The 20,889-nt window shown below is 37.7% G+C and overlaps 1 protein-coding gene across 1 annotated transcript; it reads left to right on the top strand.

The window, feature by feature from the left end:
- Positions 1-11,766: 11,766 nt before the first annotated feature.
- Positions 11,767-19,809, top strand: LOC105947920. The gene is made up of 11 exons (XM_018095784.2): positions 11,767-11,848; positions 12,076-12,162; positions 15,053-15,073; positions 15,706-15,720; positions 16,389-16,478; positions 17,173-17,223; positions 17,414-17,488; positions 17,705-17,805; positions 18,038-18,191; positions 18,384-18,543; positions 19,560-19,809. The coding sequence occupies exons 1-11, from the start codon at positions 11,785-11,787 to the stop codon at positions 19,636-19,638; spliced, it is 897 nt and encodes a 298-aa protein (XP_017951273.1). The 5' UTR covers positions 11,767-11,784; the 3' UTR covers positions 19,639-19,809.
- The last annotated feature ends 1,080 nt before the right edge of the window (positions 19,810-20,889 follow it).

Genomic DNA, 20,889 nt, shown 5'->3' with positions numbered 1-20,889 from the left:
CTTCTAAAAGTGAAACTGGGCTTTCTTCTAACTGATATATTTGGTTTGATAATTCATTATTGTTAAAGGGATCCTAGCACATTTTTATGGTTTGCATGATCATATAATTCTGCCCTGCTTCTAGATGCACTGTGTGTGTGTGTGTGTGTGGCAATGGACGTGACACCAATAATAAAATCAGTCAAAGAAAATGTTACTAGCACCAATTAAAGGAAATGGTACACAGCATTTTGAATGGATGCCAGAAGTTCTTGCAAACCAATATTTAACTGTTTATTGTCCAAGACAAGTAGTAGTAGTGCATGGAAATAGCAATAACACATCTGAGGATAGAAGAGGGAGTCTGGGCAGGGTAAGACACCTGTCAGCTCGTCACCACTATGGAGGGCAGCCTGGATAGATACCTGTTAGCTCACAGGTAGTGCTCTAAAATGTGCCCAAGATTGTAATGGTTTGTAACCCCTATTTGGCTGATAAAGGCAAATATGTCCAGCTAGTGAATAGAGCATGGGGTACATGCGACTCACAGGATGGGCCTTTGCTAGATGGAAGGTGCTTATGGAGGATGGTGTATAACTATACCTCCCACTGCCACTGTGTAGTGCAAAGCTTAAATAAATGATGGAATGGATGCCAGAAGTTCTTGCAAACCAATATTTAACTGTTTATTGTCCAAGACAAGTAGTAGTGCAGGGAAATCAATACTCACACAGAGGATATAGCAATAACACATCTGAGGATAGATGAGGAGTCTGGGCAAGGTAAGACACCTGTCAGCTCATCACCACTATGGAGGGCAGCCTGGATAGATACCTTAATCCTCAGGCTGAATACCTTTAGCTTTAAAGAGTCCTACAGCCGACTGTGGATCAGGGTTAGGTACTGGCCTATATCCTGCGTCTTAACCGTGGCATTATGCTAAGGCAACAGTGCCTGTATGGAAGGGTACTTCCAGCTAACCTCCTGGTTGGAGCCATAAACTGCTCTTACTATCCGTAGCTAACTATCTCACTCTCCTAGAGGGTGCTTAATTAAAGTGTTCTTCTATGCTTGCTATTCCTCATTCAGGGGGTCCCTATCCCCGACTTCTCTAGAGATAAGATGGATTCTCTAGGGTAGGCTGGCTTTACTGGGGCCCTGTTGATCCCAGGCTCAGAGGAACTTCCACCTGGGTCAACAGATTCAGCCAAAGAGGAAGACCCACCCCTTTGCTAAACACTATATTGGATTGCAAAGGGTGGAGTCAACCTGTAAATCAATAAGGCAAATATGCAAAACTATAAACTGGATACATGGATCTTTGCCCAGTAACAGCATAAACTAGGAATTTGCAGGGTTTAAAGCTATAGGGGCATATTAACCCTATGGGTCCCTACAGGTTTTTGCCTCCTTGGAGCTGCAAGAGGAAATATATCCAATAATAGCTGCTTCTTTGCAGTTTATATCTACTGACTTCACAGGGGTATTTATGCCCCGGGAGGCGCTAGTAAGGCTTGCCCCTTAGTGCTCATTTGCTAAGCACTTGTGGCCCTCCACCTGCTGCCTATTGTAGGCAGCACTTGGTCCAAGGCACAGTCTGCAGGTCACCCAAAGGCCTGGGGCTTTTTTCCTAATGCTAAACGCAATGTGTAGTTATAAAGATGTCTCATTCTAAAGTAGAACTCTTGCAAACTTTTTTGTTAAACTGCAATGCATGAAACCCCTGTATTTGTGCCTATAAACTTGACACATGGCTTTCAATATTTCATTTGTGCATACCATGTGTACATTTGCTCCATTTTTCTCTGTAAAATCATGCAAAATGACAAATATGCTAGTTTGGCCAGCGACATATAATCAGACAACTAAAAATTCTACATCTCTGCATTATATGGTATTCTGTAGTTATCAATGGAAGTTAAACGGTTAAGCCTAGCTATTAACTGAGTTGTGATTTGCTGGGGTTTTGCCCTAAAATGGGTGTTCAAAGGTAATTCTAACTACATCCAAAGGCACTTCAGAAATACCCAGGCCTGGACTGGGATTCCAAATAGGCTTGGCATTTCAAGTACATAGATGTCCAAACAGCTTCCCATCAGTATAATAAATAATAAATATTAATTTTAATAAATAATAATAAATTGTCAGTCTTGGCCTGGAAATACCCAACACTGGGTTATCTAGCCACGTGTGCTGAAAAGGGTTAAAATTATATTTAGTTATGGTGACAGTTCCTCCACCCCTCATTAAGTCCATCTTGATCAAGCAATAATTTATTTTGTGGTTTTTGGAGCCACATTCCTTTCTGCTGAAGTTATATCCCTTATTTTAAAAGAAATGAAACTAAAAATAAGGGAACTCCAAATTCAATTCTGTGTAATTCATGCTAATGGAAAACACACAATTTAGCAAGACATCAGTCATCAGCCATAATATTTTTAAAGGTTATATGATGTCACTGATTGTGACTACTAATTATATCAGAGAGGAAGCTCTGAAGACTAGAAAATAAAACATAAGGTTATTTCCCCGTTTATGGAACTTTCATGGTTGAGATATAAATGTCTAAAAATCACATGAAAGTGAACATGTGCCTATTACGTGAAGTAAAATTCTATCAAAAAGTTTTTGATTACACGTCATGCACGTTTACATAAAGTTTATCTACATCTGCATGAGCAGATATTATGTATAGTCATTTATTTTTCTGCTTTCACCAGTAACGTCCTAATTAAAAACCTTTATTTTAATGAACAAGTAGTTGGTAAGCATCCATCGTTTTGCATCTGGGTCAGAATACATTTATACAACAATATAGATCAATGGAGGGCACACTGATAAGCAAAAAATAGAAAATAAAAAATAAAGTAAGGTGCAAAAAAGCCCAAATATGCCCCCATATAGGTACATAAAGCTACAATTAAATAAAAAATAAGGGTTTGCAATCAATTCATACATGTGGTATTATCAAAAAGAAATATCTTTAAAATATCTTTATAAAGCTTATTTTCCCCTTGATAAAGGCTTTTTGCCACACCCTTACTGTTTTATTCGTGTTACACTCATCTAGTGGTATGTATTATATGCGAGTAATTGTATCGTAATGTAGTTGCAATATTGCGCTGTGTTGTGATACCTTTAAAAATACGCTTTATAAAGATATTTCTTTTTTTGATACTACCACCTGTGTCAATTGCTTTATTTGAGCAATGAATTAAGGACTAGAAGGAACAGTGCATAGATCACTCACAACTCATGTCTATGAGTTAAGGCATGTAGATGTATACCTGAATTGGAATAACGGTGGTGTCTGACATTATATAATGTCAGACACCACTGAAATAATGGTATGATATGGCAATTTAAAATTGTTTTTTTTTTTTTTGTCTGTCTTTTAAATGACTTTTGGCTTATTATAAAACACTTTTACCAGCATAAGTGTGCCTTGAGGGATTAATTTATACAAGTGTGCAGTGTCAGTACTGAGCTTTATATAGGTTCATGTTTAGCAAAGTATAAAAGTGGAGTTATCAGTGATTACAGATTTATGAACAAGAGGCTAACATCATCATTTAAAAATATGCCACTGATATCAGCCCATTTTGGATTATGTGTCTCTCCCACCGGCCCTGGAGCATTTGCATTCCTATAAGCTTACTTCTTGCATATTCCTCATCCTTTTTAGATGCCAGATAGATCTCCAGTCCCGGCCATGAACTAATCTCACATGCGTGGGGGGTCAGCAGTGGGAATAAAGGGGTAGTTCACTTTTAAACTAACTTTTAGAATGATTTAGACAGTGATATTCTCAGACATTTTGCAATTGGTCTCTAGTTTTTAAATTAATTAGCTTTTTATTTAGTATCTCTATAGTTTGGCACTTCACCAGCAGCGGCCTGTTTACTAGGGTCCAATTTACCCTAGCAACTAGGGATGCACCAAATCCAGGATTTGCTTCAGGATTCAGCCAACGTTTGGCCTTTTTCAGCAGGATTTTTGTCACATAAACATGGAAGTTGAAAATGTTTTGCTTCTTAACCCTTCCATATCCTAATTTACATATGCAAATCCAGGAAGTGGTGTGAATGAGAGGCTGGAAAATGAACAGACGAGGTTATCAATGGAAAGTAAAGCAGTAAAAAGAAAAAATAACAATAAACATTGTAGCCTAACCAAGCAATAGTGACCCCTATTGAAAAATGGAATGAGGCAGAAGAAGGCGGCAAATAATTAAAAACAATATAAGAAATAGCAAATGAAGACCACTTGAAAAGTTGCTAAGAATAGGGTATTATATCACATACTACTAGTCAACTACCCCTTTAAAGTGATACTGACATGAAAAAAAAGTCTTTTTTTAAAATAAAAAAGTTGTACTTCAAAAGTTAGCTATAGCTCATGCTGATTGTTTTTTGTTTAAACTTTTGCGTGTAATTGTTACCTTAGAATTACCAAGCCGACTGTTTTGCAACCCCACAGCCACTTCTCATCCTCTCTGTCGCATATCACTTGACATGGGCGGATCTATTCTATATAGTTCTTCCCTTACTTCTAGATAACTCCAGTCTCTGCATCTCCTTACCACGTGGACATGTATTTCTCCTCACATCTAGAAATCTGCACTAGGAGGGCTGCGTGAGTTTGCTGTCTGTTAATCTTATTTATGCTGCCTAATATGTTTGGTATTAGTCAGCTGTAACAAAATTATCCGTTTGTGCTTGTGTGATAAATGAACAGCATAAATGTGTCCTGCTATTTTTCTGTTTAGAAGATCTCCCCCGCTCTTGATGCCAGATACAGATGAAAATGGCTCTTTCCTGCGCTCTACTTGAATAGACTCCAGCCTCCAACCCTTTGCTGTTAGTCAGAGTTTACATTTGTGATCTGCTGTAGACATCTGCCTGCATAAATATTGCTTCCTCGCAAAATCCGAAATGGAATATTTCTAGCTGACGCTCCTATGAAAAGTTATAGTTCAGCAGAGAAGTAATAGTATCAGAATCATGTGTGGTAAATAGATCTGTAAAGAAATCCTGTTTGGCTACATTTTAATACAGATTTATTTACCACAAGTAGGACACTTGTCAATGCTCTTATGCAAATAACATTATATTGATACTCTTACTACACAGTTATCTATTCACAGCATTGTTAGGATACTCCACGTTGATACAGGTATGGGACCTATTATCCAGAATGCTCAGGACCTGGGGTTTTCCAGATAAGGGATCTTTCCGTAATTTGGATCTCCATACCTTAAGTCTGCTAAAAATCATTTAAATATTGAATAACCCCAATGGGCTTGTTTTGCCTCCAATAAGGATTAATTATATCTTAGTTGTGATCAAGTATAATGTACTGTTTTATTATTACAGGGAAAAAGGAAATCATTTTAAAAAATTAGAATTATTTTCTTATAATGGAGTCTATAGGAGATGGCCTTTCCGTAATTCAGAACTTTCTGGATAATGGGTTTCCGGATAATGGATCCCATACCTGTACTGTGAATTAGATGTCATCGCCTTAGGCTAATGCCACACTTAAGTGGAGATTCACTAAGACTCGAACGCTTGGAGTGTTCATACGAACGCTCCGAGCGTATTCTTGCTGATTTTTTCCCACGAAAAATCCGGAATGGCTCTGCCGCTGTTTCCAATGGTCAGTACAAAAATTTCGTGACTTTCGGATCACCAATACGATATTATCGTGAGTAATACGATTTTTTCGTAAGCATTTTTGGGATATTTGCGATCTTCAGAAATTTTTCGTTTCCAATCCGAATTTTTCCCATTCGTGATTCGTATTTGTGGATTAGTAAATCTGCCCCTTAGTGTATGGCGTATATTTTAGGCAAGCCGAAAAACGCTTGCCGATAAGAGCTCCATATCCTCCTACCTGTGCCTACACCCGAATTAATGAAATATGCTCGGGTGCAGGCACATGTAGCAGATATCCACCGAAAATATGAAGTCTTGTGTTTTTTGGCGGATATCGGCTACATGTTCCTGCACCCGAGAGTATTTTATTAATTCGGGTGCAGGCACAAGGTAGGCTAAATTTACAGTAGCGGGGCGTATTCTCGGCAAGTGTTTTTCGGCTTGGCGAGAATATGCCCATGTGGCATCAGCCTTAGGTTGAAGCTAGAAAGGGCACTAGAGCAGGAAAAGCAGCATGGTTGTGATTGGCTGCATATATATATATATATATATTATGGTTCATTTTATTGTAGCAGTTCACTGGAAAACACTGAGGTCTTTCTTAGGAGAATAAGATAGGTGGGGTAGTTCACTTTTTTTGTATGGTTTATATAGTTAATGGTTAATATAAAGGTAAACACAAGGTTATCACAAGGAAAGGATCACAGTCATGGTTATTTAGGATGGTGCCAAAGACCAACAATGTGTAAACTGTAATTATAACATAGTTGTAACATAGCAAATTAGGTTGAAAAAAGACATAAGTCCATCAAGTTCAATCATAATGACTATATATATAACCTGCCTAACTGCTAGTTGAGCCAGAGGAAGGCAAAAAACCCCATCTGAAGCCTCTTTAATTTGTGCAGAGGGGAAAAATTCCTTCCTGACTTCAAGATGGCCTTAAATCGGACTGGCCTGTTCATCTATTAACTTTACTTAAAGGGGTAGTTCACTTTTGAATTAACTTTTAGTAAAAGCAACCAGGGACTTGCTAGGGTAGGGTTGCAAAGAGAGATTGGAATATGAATAGGAGAGGGTCTGAATAGAAAGATAAGTAATACAAAGTAACAATAACATTTTAGCCTCACAGAACAAAAGTTTTTTGGTGAAGAAGAAGGCAAATAAATAATAATAAAGACCAATTGAAAAGTTGCTTAGAATTGGCCATTCTAAAACTTACTAAAAGTTAACTTAAAGGTGAAGCACCCCTTTAAAGACCAGTAGTGTATTTTGAATCATAGTACTTGAATGGCCATTTTTATACATGAAACTGGGAGAGATCTTATAATAGAAGCCAAGTGAAGATGGTCGCTGTAACCAAAAAGCTAAGGCAGCTATATTAGTGTACGTCATGATGCTTTTACCCTTAAAACTTGCTCTTTCAAAACTAATCTTTCTTAAGTGGCAAATTCAAAATGAAAATGAGAATAATAATCTGTAATAGTAATTAATTGCATCAGTTATTTAAAACATTGAATAATCTTTGTCCACAATCTTTGCCCCAGATTCCCATGATCTCATCATCCCATTTATCCAACACGCACTTTACAGAACCTGGGTAACGTGATAACCACATTTGATGAGGATATTTATGTATGGAATATTCCCGACATTCCTCTATGCCTGGGTTGATACTTGTGATGAAGGCATTGAAGATGCATAGTGAGATTTTTTCAGAGTATAAAAGAAAAGAGTCCTTATCAGGGTATTACAGCATAGTCTGTCCTGGCCCTTGTTACCAGCATCAAAATTTACTGTTATACCCAGGGCCGCCATTAGGGGGGTACAGGGGGTACAACTGTACCGGGCCCCATAAAAAAATCTTCTTTCATAGGGGGCCCCAGTCTCGCCCCAGTCTCGTCAGGAAGGTTACGCAATTTGCATAAGTTACGCCGGAACTTACGCAAAAACTGCTTAGAAATCTACGTAACATGCATAGGACTTAAGTAACTTGCATATGAAGCAAAAGACAATGCAGAGAGGCTTTACAGGGACAAACTCCACTGACCAACAATGAATTATTGAACTTAAGGTAAATCCCACAGCCCTCAATGAACTAACTGAATTATTAGCACTATATTATTCATTTTAACTATTTATATGAACTGCTTATTATAGTAAAACATCAACTGTTTGTATTGGGATCTATTTACTGAATTTTATAAGTGTCTCCTACATGAACTATCCAGCAGGGGAATGACTGGTTATTGGGCCCCACAGCAATAGCATTGGGCCCCTACGCTTACACAATTTACTTAACTTATGCAAAAACTTACGTTACTTTCAAAGAAACTTACGTTTCTTACTTATAAACTCCACTGACCCTCCCCATATAAAATACTGACTTATTAGCACATTAATTGTTTTTACTATTTTCATTAACTACTACTGACTAGTTATTGGGCCCCACAGCAAGATCATTGGGCCCTTAAACTTATGCAGTTTACGTAACTTATTCAAAAACTTACGTAACTTCCATATCAAGCAATGACAGCACAGAGCAGGGGCAGGTTTGTTACCACTTATACACTGACTGAATTATTAGCAGACTAATCAGTGGAACTCTTTATATGAACTGCTTATTATAGAGCAACATCAGCTGTGTATATTGCACACATAAGGGGCATGGTCACTATTTTGGTACTGTGGCTTGTGTTCATGGGGGGCCCCATATAAATGACTTGTGCAGTGACCTAAAGTTTCTGATGGTGGCCCTGGTTATACCTGTATAGTGAAGACACATGTAGGAGTCATTTATAAACACTGGGCAAAATTGCCCCTGGGCAGTAACTCATAGCAAATCAGATGATTGCTTTCAGTGTTCAACCTGCAGCTGGATAAAAAATCTAACCACTGATTTTTTGCTATGGATTACTGCCGAGGTGTAAATTTGCCCAGTGTTTATAAATAAGCCCTACAGACTTATAGCACTAGAAAGGGTACATTTTCATGCCTGTCAGTGTAATTTGTCAAATATAACCCATCCATTAGTGGTGTAACTACCTTACAGTGGGGGGGGGGGGCGGAGAGGGGGACCCAGGTGGTCACTGGATCTACTGTATAGTTCATGCTCTGCTGGGCGCTGACACTGTTCTTATTCCACCTGCCACTGCCACCCTCCCATTACGTGGTTGGGGTGGTTGGGAAGGGGGACACGAAAATTGATTTTAGTTGTGGGGTTGGTTCCCTATAGTAACACTACTGCCAGTCGCAATACTCTTTATGGCATGAGAGCAAGTTCAGAAAACACGTGCAAACTTGTATCAAATGGTGCTTGAAACTGTATATCTTCAAAAGACGCGGGAAGATTTGTGTGTTGCAAGGTGTATAGCATTTCAGCACATTCACATACAGGATTTCCTGCTTTTCTCCTTTTGCACGTGTATCTATTGTAGATATATATTTCCCAGCACCATTTGATACCGGGTGCAGCTATTGCTGATATATATTTCCCAGCACCATTTGATACCGGGTGCAGCTATTGTTGATATATATTTCCCAGCAATATTTGATACCGGGTAGAGCTATTTTTGATATATATTTCCCAGCACCATTTGATACCGGGTGCAGCTATTGCTGATATATATTTCCCAGCACCATTTGATACCGGGTGCAGCTGATATATATATATAAACAATATAATGTTCCATGATGTCACTTGCACCACATTGTTTCCACCAACGCACTGGTAAGTGTTTGTGACTGTCTCTAAACAAAGGATTTGCACCCACAATCATACTCTCATTTTTCACCACAATTAATTAACATTTTGGGGTGCCCTCCGTATATGTCTTTTACTAATTATAAAACAATTTAGTCAGGTTAAATAGGCAAAACTGAAATTTTTGTATAAGGCTTGTTGTATGGTAATTGAGTGTGGAGTCTAGGAAAGCAATATGAAACATTAGTTACTTTGTTAAAGAGAAGAATGGAGGGGCGCTAAGAAGAAGCGGAAGAATAAGCTGAAGTGGAAGAACAGTGGGTTGGGGTTTTCAACCAAACATAATTATCACAAGAAAAACCACTGTGCAAAGTTTGGGGACCTTGGTTTTAATAGTGTCTAAATGGCAGCAATATAAATTTCCCCACTGAAAGTCAATAAGTGACATCTGATTGGCAGTTGCTGGCTCCGCCCACTTTTTCTAACCTGAAACTGCAGTTACCCAGTGACTAACAGCAAAGTTTAGAGACCCTAGGATTAATAGTTAAAGAATGGCAGCAGTTTACATTTAAATCAATAAAAGTCAATAGGTCAGTATTGAAATTATTTTTAAAAAAGGGCTGGTATACTTATACTAGTATAAGGTTGTTTTTCTGTTTATGGTTCCAAGTATTACAATCAGGGGTGGGCCGATTACAGTGATTGAAAACATTTTTTGTCTTGAATGATTGAAAACCTTTTGTTTTTTAGTTTTTTTAATTTGTTTTTTAAAAAGATTTTTTTTTTTCTAGCATCTAACTATTTTTGTATTCATGATACACATTTGTCCTGCCTATGTCTAGGCTTGCTGGCAAGTTAACCACAGCCATTATGGCACCATAAATATATGTGCATATAACAGCATATAAAGCATGGCTTTAGGAATTAGCCACATTGGTTTAGTAGCACAGTTAAACTTTCTCCCGCTAACAATGTGGCTATTACAGTTACTTGCAGCAACTAATGATTATATGGTAGAGTTTATAAAGCATAACAAACATGTCAGTATTTTGCACCCTCAGCTGTCTATGACAATGTGCTGTTAAAAGGCTGTTTAGTAAAAAACATAAATGCCTTGAAAAGTTTTTATATAGAATTATAACTGCTAGCAAAATGTTTCTATATGGCACTAATTTAACATGCAGTTTTTTCTAAAGTAAACTCCCTCTTAAAAAGCCATAGCAGCTGTAAAGCAGTGCAGAGCAATTGGCATACAGTATGACATCACAATGCATCCCAGTGAGGTCTCGCACAGAGTGTGCTGCTTCAACTCATTATGACATCACAGTGAGGTCTTGCACAGTGTGTGTGTTACTTCATGTCAGCTGATCATTTTGCTTGCTGCTTATCTAGTAGTACAAGCAAAATGCTTCTCTTTCATATAACCATGTTTTTTATTCTATTATTATTTTTTATTCCAATTATATATACTGCCACCCCTTTATCTTGCCTTGATTGCAACAAGGGATCTGAGATTACGGCAAATTTTTTAAAATATTTGAAAACAAACTACTGGTACAACAAGCGTGAATATAAGACATTAAAAGGAATTTTCTTTGATGGATACAATGATGTTATGTCTAAATATGAGACAAGCAGACTAGGTAATTATTAGCAGTGTGTAAGAATTAAGTTGGTACAGTTTTAGCTTATATCTATTTTTACATATTTCAATTAATGAATCATGATCACTATATACTAATTATAGTCAGTTGTATAATTACACGTGACCAGGCCCCTCAGAAAAAAATATTCGGTGGTGGCCCAAAGCTTAGTCACAGCATGCTTACATAGGATAGCAGGCAAACTGTATTGCATCAGTGAGGGGGACAACAATAATGCAGACACATTCCTAACCCCTGGGTTACTGGGTCTACTGTATTGTTATGCCATGGATTATAGATATGTTATTTTCTTTTTGATATTATAAATATTAATTAGCAAGTAAGTCAGCTGATTTGATGGCACCAAAAACACAAGGGCATTTTGAAAATTGTGCAATTCATTTATATCGCTAAAATAAATATGTAGATAGAAAATATAGGGCTTATATATGAACATAAGTGCTAAATTGAAGTACAGTTGCCTATTAAAATCTATCAGCAATTAACACTGAACTGTTGGCCACAAATCAGAAAATCAGAGCAAACGTCTGAATGGTTGCTATGTGTGACTGCACTGATGCAATATAGCTGCTATGGTCATAAGTATCCCTATACCGTTAGTAATAATTAAGATAAGCTATTATGATAATAATTATAACAGCTTTCTGTGTCTTATAAAAGAGAAAGATTTTCCTGGTGAAAGATAAACATTTAACTGACCATTGATTAAAATAAAATAAATTCAATCTCATGCTCCAAACCTAAAAAATAACCAGTTATTTCTATTACAGATCGTGCTGGAATGTCTGATTTGGTTGAGACATATAGAAACACAATGAAATCCATAGAGGATTCTGGATTCAAAGGTAACCTAAACTTTAGTAGGACTGACCTGACCAAATGGCAGGAACAGTTGGTTAAATTCAGGTCTTCTTTGAGACACAAGGCCAGTTTTCTTTAGTTAAAAAAAGAGGGGGAAGTAATACAAATTTTACCCCAGATCCCGAGCATTCTGGATAATGGGTCTCATACCTGTATATTATAGTAAGTATACTGCATACTGAAAATCGGCTTCTCTTTTATGTCATTGTAGCAGAAAATCTATACAGCTTAATGGAAATAAAATTAAAAGAGCTAAAGGTGAAGGTTGACGACATCTTTAATAGCTTTGAAAATGAACGTAAGTCATGTAACTGTATACAAATATATATATTGCATAGTCTGTAAATAATATCCTTATAAACAGTACTCATTTGAGTCATGGGACTCACCAAAACTTTCATACATTATAAATAAGTTTACCCTGTTATAACAGATTGAATATTAGACGTCACCTTGAAGTCCCATAACCTGTATAAAAGTGCTTGGTCTTTAGCCTTTATATGGTTATTTATCACCCCGGTGACTTATAATATCCTTAATTATTATTTTGCTTAACTGTATTTAAATATCTTATTTTTATGTTGGGTTGAAACCCCGCCCTACTGTTCTTCCACTTTGGCTTATTCTTCCGCTTCTTCTTAGCGCCCCCCATTTTCTAAACGCTACTCCTCCTACAGTTTTAGGGGTACAACACCCAAACTCCCCACACTTCTTCGCCTTATAGCGGAGCAGGTTGCTTGTGCTTTTCTAAGCGATCCCGCCCCCCGTCTTTTTGTGGCGCCGCTCCGATTACCCCAATTTTCCCATTGACTTTGACAGGGAAGATTTTCAAACTGCTGCCACTCTTACAGCTTTGAAGCTACACCCCCAACCTTGAATAACATAATCATGGGGTCACCCCGAATGAAGCAGCAACATTTGTTGGATGACCCCAAAGTGGGAGGGGCCAACAACAGCCAATCAAATTTTAATCATTGACTTTAATGGGGAAATTGAAACTGCTGCCAATTTTACAGCTTTGAGGCGACACTCCCCAAACTTGAATCACATAGTCATGGGATCAGCCTGAATGAAAATATGATTATTTTGGATGATTATTGGATGCCCAAAAGTGGGCGGAGCTGTGAACCGCCAATCAGAATTTACCTATTGATTTGGCGGAAATTCAACCTGCTGCTATTCTCACAGTAATAACACCGGGGTCCCCAAACTTTGCAGAGTTAAGCACCAGGTAACTGTGGTGCAAGGTAAGAAAAAGTGGGCGGAGCCACCAACAGCCAATCAGAGTTTACCTATTGACTTTCAATGGGGAAATCCAACCTGCTGCCATTCTCACAGAATTAACACCAGGGTCCCCAAACTTTTCACAGTTGGTCACTAGGGGACTGCAATTTTAGTTTTGAAAAGTGGGCAGAGCCACCAACAACCAATCAGATTTCACCTATTGATTTTTATTGGTTTGTTGCCAGGGTTCCCAAACTTTGCATAGTCAGTCACTGGGTGACTACGCATTTAAGGTTTTTTGTATTTTTGTAAGTGGGTGGAGCCACCAACAGTTAATCAGATTTTACCTATTGACTCTAAGTGGGGAAATCCAACCTGCTGCCATTCTCACAGTATTAACACCCGGGTCCCCAAACTTTTCACAGTTGGTCACTAGAGGACTACAGTTTTAGTTTTGAAAAAGTGGGCGGGGCCACCAACAGCCAATCAGATTTCACCTATTGAATTTTATTGGTTTGATGCCAGAGTTTGCAAACTTTGCACATTCAGTCATTGCGTGACTTTGTACTCAAGGTTGAAAAAGTAGGCGGGGCCGCCAAAAGCCAATCACATTTCTTTCATTGTTTTCAGTGGGAAAATTTTAACTGCTGCCATTCTCACATGTTTAATGTCAGGGTCCCCACAATTTGTCACTAGGTGACTAAGTTCCAAGTTTAGAAAAGTGGGTGGGGCCAACAACAACCAATTAGATTTCACCTATAGACTTCATATGTTTAAATTTAAACTGCTGCCATTCTTTAAATATTAATACTAAGGTCTCCAAACTTTGCAGAGCTAGTCACCAGGTAACTGCAGTTCAGAGTTAGAAAAAGTGGGTGGAGCCAACAACAGCCAATCAGATTTTACCTATTGATTTTCAATGGGAAATTCAACCTGCTGCCATTCTCACAGTATTAACACCAGGGTCACTAGGGGACTGCAATTTTAGGTTTTAAAAAGTGAGTGGAGCCGCCAATCAGACTTCATCTATTGAATTTTTTTGGTTTATATTTAAAATGTTGCTTTGCTCACACAATTTATGTCAGGGTTCCCAAACAAGTGGGAGGAGCCACCAACAGCCAATCCATTTCCACCCATTAGATTTCATTGGTTTATATTTAAACTGATGCCATTATTTAAATATTAATCCCAGGGTTGTTAAAGTTTCCAGAATTAGTCACTTTGTATTTGCCATTCAAAGTTAGAAAAAAGTGGGCGGAGCCACCAACAGCCAATAACACTTCACCTATTTACTTTCAATGGTGAAGTGGAAAATGCTGTCAGCCTCACAATTTTTATGCCTGAGTCCCCAAACTTTGCAAAGTTGGTCACTGGGGGACTGCAGTTCAAAAATAGGAAAAGTAGGTCGGGCCACTAACAGCCAATCAGATTTCATCCATTGAATTTGTTTTGTTTAAATTTAAAATGCTGTCATTCTCAAACTATTTATGCCAGGGTGTCCACTGTTTGTCACTGGGTGACTTCGACTCAAGGTTAGAAAAAGTGGGCGGAGCCACCAACCACCAATCACAATTCACCTATTGACTTTTATTGGTTTAAATTTAAACTGCTGCCGTTCCTTAACTATTAATCCTAGGGTCCCTAAACTTCGCAGAGTTAGTCACTGGGTAACTGCAGTTCCAGGTTAGAAAAAGGGGGTGGAGCCACCAACCGCCAATCAGATGTCGTTGACTTTCAGCGGGGAAATTTAAGTTGCTGCCATTCTGACACTATTAAGCCCATTCAGTGACTTCATGTTTTTCAACCCAACATGAAGTTTGTGCTCAAACTTCCCTTTCTAGTTTATTATATTATTAATATTTGAGTCCTTTTGAAAACACTATTTAAAAGCCACATTTGTATATCTGTGATCTCCATGAACTAGAAACAGTTCTAAATATTTTTTCTTTTGTTTTCCTGTTTAGGATTGTGTCCAAATCTGAAAAGTAAGTTAGTGCTGCTATTATTATTATTATTATTATTATTACTATTATGCACAGCATATTACATTTTAATCTCTAAAGGAGGAAAAAAGTAATGCAATTAATCCATAGTTCCCCTATGCATTTCATGTTCTGTTCTAGGCTTTTTGTTAGATTGAACAATGTACTCACTTATCCACCAAAAGAGATATTGTAATTATAGACCCCCTTCCCAGGAAAGCAATCATTCATATGGCTGTGTTGTACACGCCAGTTTTCCAGTATTGTACATGCCAGTATTTATAAAGGCCTAGCCAAATGCAACCCAGTATCTTTAGCTGAAAGGACTTTACTAACACTGTCAATAAAATGGTCACAGAGGTATTATATTTACAAAGCCCTGCCTGTATTCACAACAGTAAGGTGCAGTAGGAGATGAAACCTACAATATTTTGTTGAACCCATTATTTACAAATAAATAGAGATCCCAGATTTACTCCAACTTTATTCTAAGTAGCTTTCCCTTGACTGACATGCCGTCTCACCAAACACCTATTATTGTTTAGGCTTTGGTTGCCTTTAAATGTAGAAATGGTTATATCTGCTGTTCATCCGGCATGTAGTAACACTTATCTTGTCTTCTTTTCTCTTTATAGATGACACAAACTGTGGTAAGTAAAACTGAATACTTTACGCATGTAACATTTAAAAGTCTTTGAAAGGGTTGCTGTTTGCATAATCATTTTTTTGCAGTTTCTAATTAAAACAAGCATAATTTAAATAAAATATGTTTATGTTTCTGCATGCTGAGCTCTGGTATGTATTGCTCTGTCTTGTATGTATCTAGGACATCTATTGCATGTAGCAGGTATAGAGTGGAAGCAAATTGCCCTGTTTTTCTGTCCCCAGTTCTTTGTAAAGATAATTATTCTGACATGTCTTAGTAAGTTAATATGTCTGTATGGCGCTAGTGATGAGCGAATCTTTCCCATTTGCTGGAAAATTAGCGAAACGTCTGAAAAATTTGTGAAAAGCGACTTTTTTACAGCGCACTTTTTTTTTTTATGTTGCCATGATACCACCTTTTTTAAGTGACCATGCCCATTTTCCCACACCTGCACCCAAACTGACGCCTGTTTTACATAACTTCTTTTTCCGCAACTGCAAATTTTCAGCAGCAAAATTTTGTGCCCGCTTTGCTTAAAAATTTGTTGATGACAAAATGCAAAATTTCCAGTTATCACTATATGGCGCATATATGGAGCAGTACTTGACCCATAATAAAGATGAGTCTGTAAAATTTACTGTGATTTATATTCTGTTTTTTTTCTGCTACAAGGCGTTATGGAGCAAGACGTTATCGAGTGTAACACGTGCCAACGCCAGAGTTTACTGTGTGTTGGAGGCACAAATACAAATAAGTGTGACGGTAAGTTTTTACTGTGTTTTAGTGTTGCTTTCCTGAAATGGTTAACAAACCCATATACTGTATTTATATCAATGAGGGATTTTTGGTTTCTTAATAAACAGTAAGTCCTTAGATTAGCAGCTATCATACAGTCCTCAGCAGTGTATAGTACAGTCCATCCTCAATGGATTGAATAATTATATATTCTGCAATGACTTACAACTAATGTGATTTTGGCCACTTTTTCCCCAAAACTATTGCAGTTCTCTTGCTGTAATGTAAAACCCATAATATTTCTTCACATCAAAGAGTGATCTCATATTATTACACGTGGCGATCTGACGATGTTTCGTGCAACCATCAGTCGCACGAAACATCGTCAGATCCGCCACACACCGTCAGGGCTGAAACAGCAGATAAGGAGGTAGAAACAATAGGATTTCTACCTCCTTCTGCCGATTCAGCCCTGACGGCAGATTTTGGTCAGGCGCCTTCTATGGCGCCCGATCAAAATTTTCTAATCTGGCCCATCGGCGAGTCGTCCGATATCAGCAACTTCCTGCAATATCGGTCGACTCGCCGACATGCCATACACGCACCGAATATCGTACGAAACAAGGTTTCATACGGTAGTATCGGTGCGTGTATGGCCAGCTTTAGGAATCATTAGAAAAGCTTAGTTATTGTCCACTAATTGTTCTCTATTCTCTTTTAGAAATGGTAGCTAAATGTCCCATGTGTGTGTGCTATGAAGGATCCTGCTACCGTAAGTTATCTGAAATATTTCTAACTGGCATAAACATATTTATCATTGTATAAAAATATAGATCTGATCATGCACAGCAGTGTTTGGCCTGTCCTGTTTATACTTTGGACATATCCTCTGTTGACACCACTAGCACCATATTGTCCCAGTGCCTGAAAATAAAATACTAATTATATCAATGTCTCTGCAGATAAGGATACTAAGGAACCATGCCATGCGTGCCCAGGATACTATAAGTGCCTAAATGAAGTTTTGCTCTGTAAAAGTAAGTAATCTTGTCTTTTAGATTTGAAACCAAATAACCCAGTAAATTCCACAAATTACTAAAAAGGAAAGCGCCGTATAATTCTTAGTAGGTTTTATTTTACCACAAACTGTCAAAATGTAAGGAATGTGAAGTATCAGGAGTGCTACTAGATAACACGTAGACGTTTTTCATAATTAGTAATTTTCTCATTCTTATTACAATCCTATTTTCTAGCTGAGCACATAGAAATTCATGAAGGTGAAGACCTGGCTTTTAACTGCAACATCCAGTTTCTTGCCAGCATAGAGGAAGAAATTGAATATGTTTTTGATAAGGTATTGTGGCATGTTTCCAGAGGGTAAATGGAATGATTTATATTTTTTTAGCATGGGAAGATATAGTAGCATAAGAAGATATAGTATAAAAATGCAAATTTGCCTATGCACATTTATAGAATATAGTTTTACACCCAATACATAGACTCATGCATACTTTTGAAAATAGTGGACACTGAATTATTACGTTGTATTTCATAAATGTCACTTTTTATATATTTTTCCTTTCTAGAGATTTGAATTTCAGATTCATCTACTACAAACTGGCAGCGAGCCTAACTTTAGCAAACCTCATGCTGCCAGGCAAGATTTAGGACATTATACCTGCACCGTGAGGTCTAAAGAATCAAAGTTTCCTTTTGCCAAGAAAGACTTTATAGTAAAAGGTAGGTATATATCATTTATTTATTTGGAAAATTATGTTGCACTAAGGTTAATATTTGTTTCTATTTTCTAACCATTAATGTAAATCTAAACCTTTTATATAATATATTACATGTAACAAATATCCTTATTGTCATTTGGGTATATATTACCTATTATCTAACCGCCATTCTGTTTTGTGCTCACTTATGTAGTTGTGGAATCAGGATCAAGCGCTAGGCATTTGCACCACCCAAAAGTTGAGGATGTTCCCACTGTTCCTGCTGGTGATATCGAACCAGAGGACAAGGACGATATAATAATTCTGGTTGCTGCTATCGCTGCCACTGTAATATTTGTTATCATAATTGTAAGGTAAGTGTGTGATTTAATTAACATCTAAGTAAAGGTGGCCACACACGTGGCGATCTGGCGATGTCAGATCCGCCACACACCGTCAGGGCTGAAACAGCAGATAAGGAGGTAGAAACAATAGGATTTCTACCTCCTTCTGCCGATTCAGCCCTGACAGCAGATTTTGCTCAGGCGCCCTCTATGGCGCCCGATCAAAGTCGACCGATATCAGCAGCCTCCTGCGATACCGGTCAACTCACCGACTTGCCATACACGCACCGAATATCGTACGAAACGAGGTTTCGTACGATATTATCGGTGCATGTATGGCCAGCTTAAGAGTATAATTGTATAAAAATGTGTACAAATTATGCAATTTTAGTGTTTAAGCAGAGGCAATTCTCAGCACTGAAGGATTATATTAGATTAGATAACTGCTTGTTAAAGATAGAAAAGCACAGTAGAATATGAACTAATGTGTGTAATATGGTCCAAAAATAAATGACCAATAGCATTGTTCAGGCAAAAAAATTACCAATAGCATTGAACCAGGTAAAGAGCCAAGAGGCAACCTAGTCAACTGAAACTCTTATATACAAGATACATGCGTAGGGATAAGCCATAATATTTAACAATACAGATTCGATTAGAGGAATGGAACTTTCATTAGAAGCAGCTTAGGTGTTTTTTTTTACAGTGAGGTTGTGATGGCAGATTTTATTAATGCCTTTAAGAGGGGCTTGGATGATTTCTTGAACAATGTGATTTTAAAATCTATGATGTTGGTATATATAGTTTGTGTATGTGAGTGTATAGATAGGTCAGTATAAGTCTATATATATTTGTGCACTGGAGTTCACTTGGAAGGGTTGAACTTGATGGACTTTGGTCTTTCAACCCAACTTAACTATGTAACTATGTAATATTAATAAGGATTATTTTATTAATAGTTTAATGTTGTTGGAACCTAAAATGCAATACTAATGATGCGCAACATGTCAAATAGATCTTACAAAGCACATTTCTTGTTCTTTCAGTATATGTGCCGTATATATTCAAAGAAACCGTGCGGCTAGAGCTCAAGAAAGGAAGTTTGAAAGTCATGGGGATCCTTAATGATAGTGACGGCAAAGCTGATATGTGATTCCTATAGACAGCATTCTCAGATCATATTTGAAGTACATGAAGAAATGAGAGTCTGTCACTGAAGTTATTGTCTGCTTGCTACGTAAAGCGGGACCCTAGCATTCATTATTTGTAACAATAAAATATGATGGTTGATGGTAACTAAGCTGCAAAAATCCATATTGGGTTTATTTCATGTTTAAATGATTTTTAGTAGCTCTAAAAAGACCCTTTATCTGGAAAATGATGTATCCAAAGCTTTACCAATAATAGATCCCATTAGCAACCAATCGGCAGATAGCCTTTACTAGTCACCTGTTTAAAAATACCTTTGAAATACTCATGAGTGTCTGCTGATGCACCAAAAAGAAGGCAATGGCAGCAGAGTCTTTCCAGCAATCCAACTGCAATACAATCCTAAAATGGCAATGGTGGGTTGCAAATATGTTGCTGTGGCCTTAAAGGAAAATCATACTCCAAAACAATGTAGGTCTCTATAAAATATATTGTAAAACCCTGCTTCATCCAAATAAACCATTTTCATAAAAATATACTTTTTTAGTAGGATGTGCTATTGGGTAATCCTAAATAGGGAGCACCCAGCCCATCACTAAATGGTGGATCAAGGGAAAGGAGTTAAAAGAGCTATATTTACTGTGATATATATATTCCAGTTTGATAAGACTCTTTAAGAGGCCAATTAATATGATATAAACTATCAGTTGGTTAAGTATTCGTCCTGGGGATATAGTTTTCCAAAAGCCTTGCCTGTTTTTAGAGCCCCATTGCTATATGGATGCGCAAGTGCTGGGTTTTCAAAGAATGCTAAGTTGTGGCCCTTAGAGCACTATACATCACAATACCCTAGTGCAATGCAATGTGCACTTTGCACCTTGCATCAGAATGAAAAATGCAGCACAAGATGCAGACCACAGAGCTGAGTATTTGTAAATGTCATTATATGTATTTCATGTTACAAACAGAATAAAAACAGAATGACTGAAATAGGTACTCCTCCCGTGAATCTATGCCCCTTTTAATACAGCTCAAAACCTTGTTTGCCCTTGCAGCTGCTGCCTGGCATTGCTTGCTACAGCCAAGTTTATTATCTACAAGGACTCCAAGGTCCTTCTCCATTATGGATTTGCCTAGTGCAGTCCCATTAAGGGTATAAGTGGCCGCATATTTTTACATCCCAGGTGCATGACCTCACATTTATCCACATTAAATCTCACCTGCCAC

Source organism: Xenopus tropicalis, chromosome 7 (assembly GCF_000004195.4).
Source record: "Xenopus tropicalis strain Nigerian chromosome 7, UCB_Xtro_10.0, whole genome shotgun sequence".
In the NCBI taxonomy this organism is placed as follows: Eukaryota; Metazoa; Chordata; class Amphibia; order Anura; family Pipidae; genus Xenopus; species Xenopus tropicalis.
Note: the sequence above shows the minus strand (reverse complement) of the source record. Positions and strands in the feature narration are given on the sequence as shown.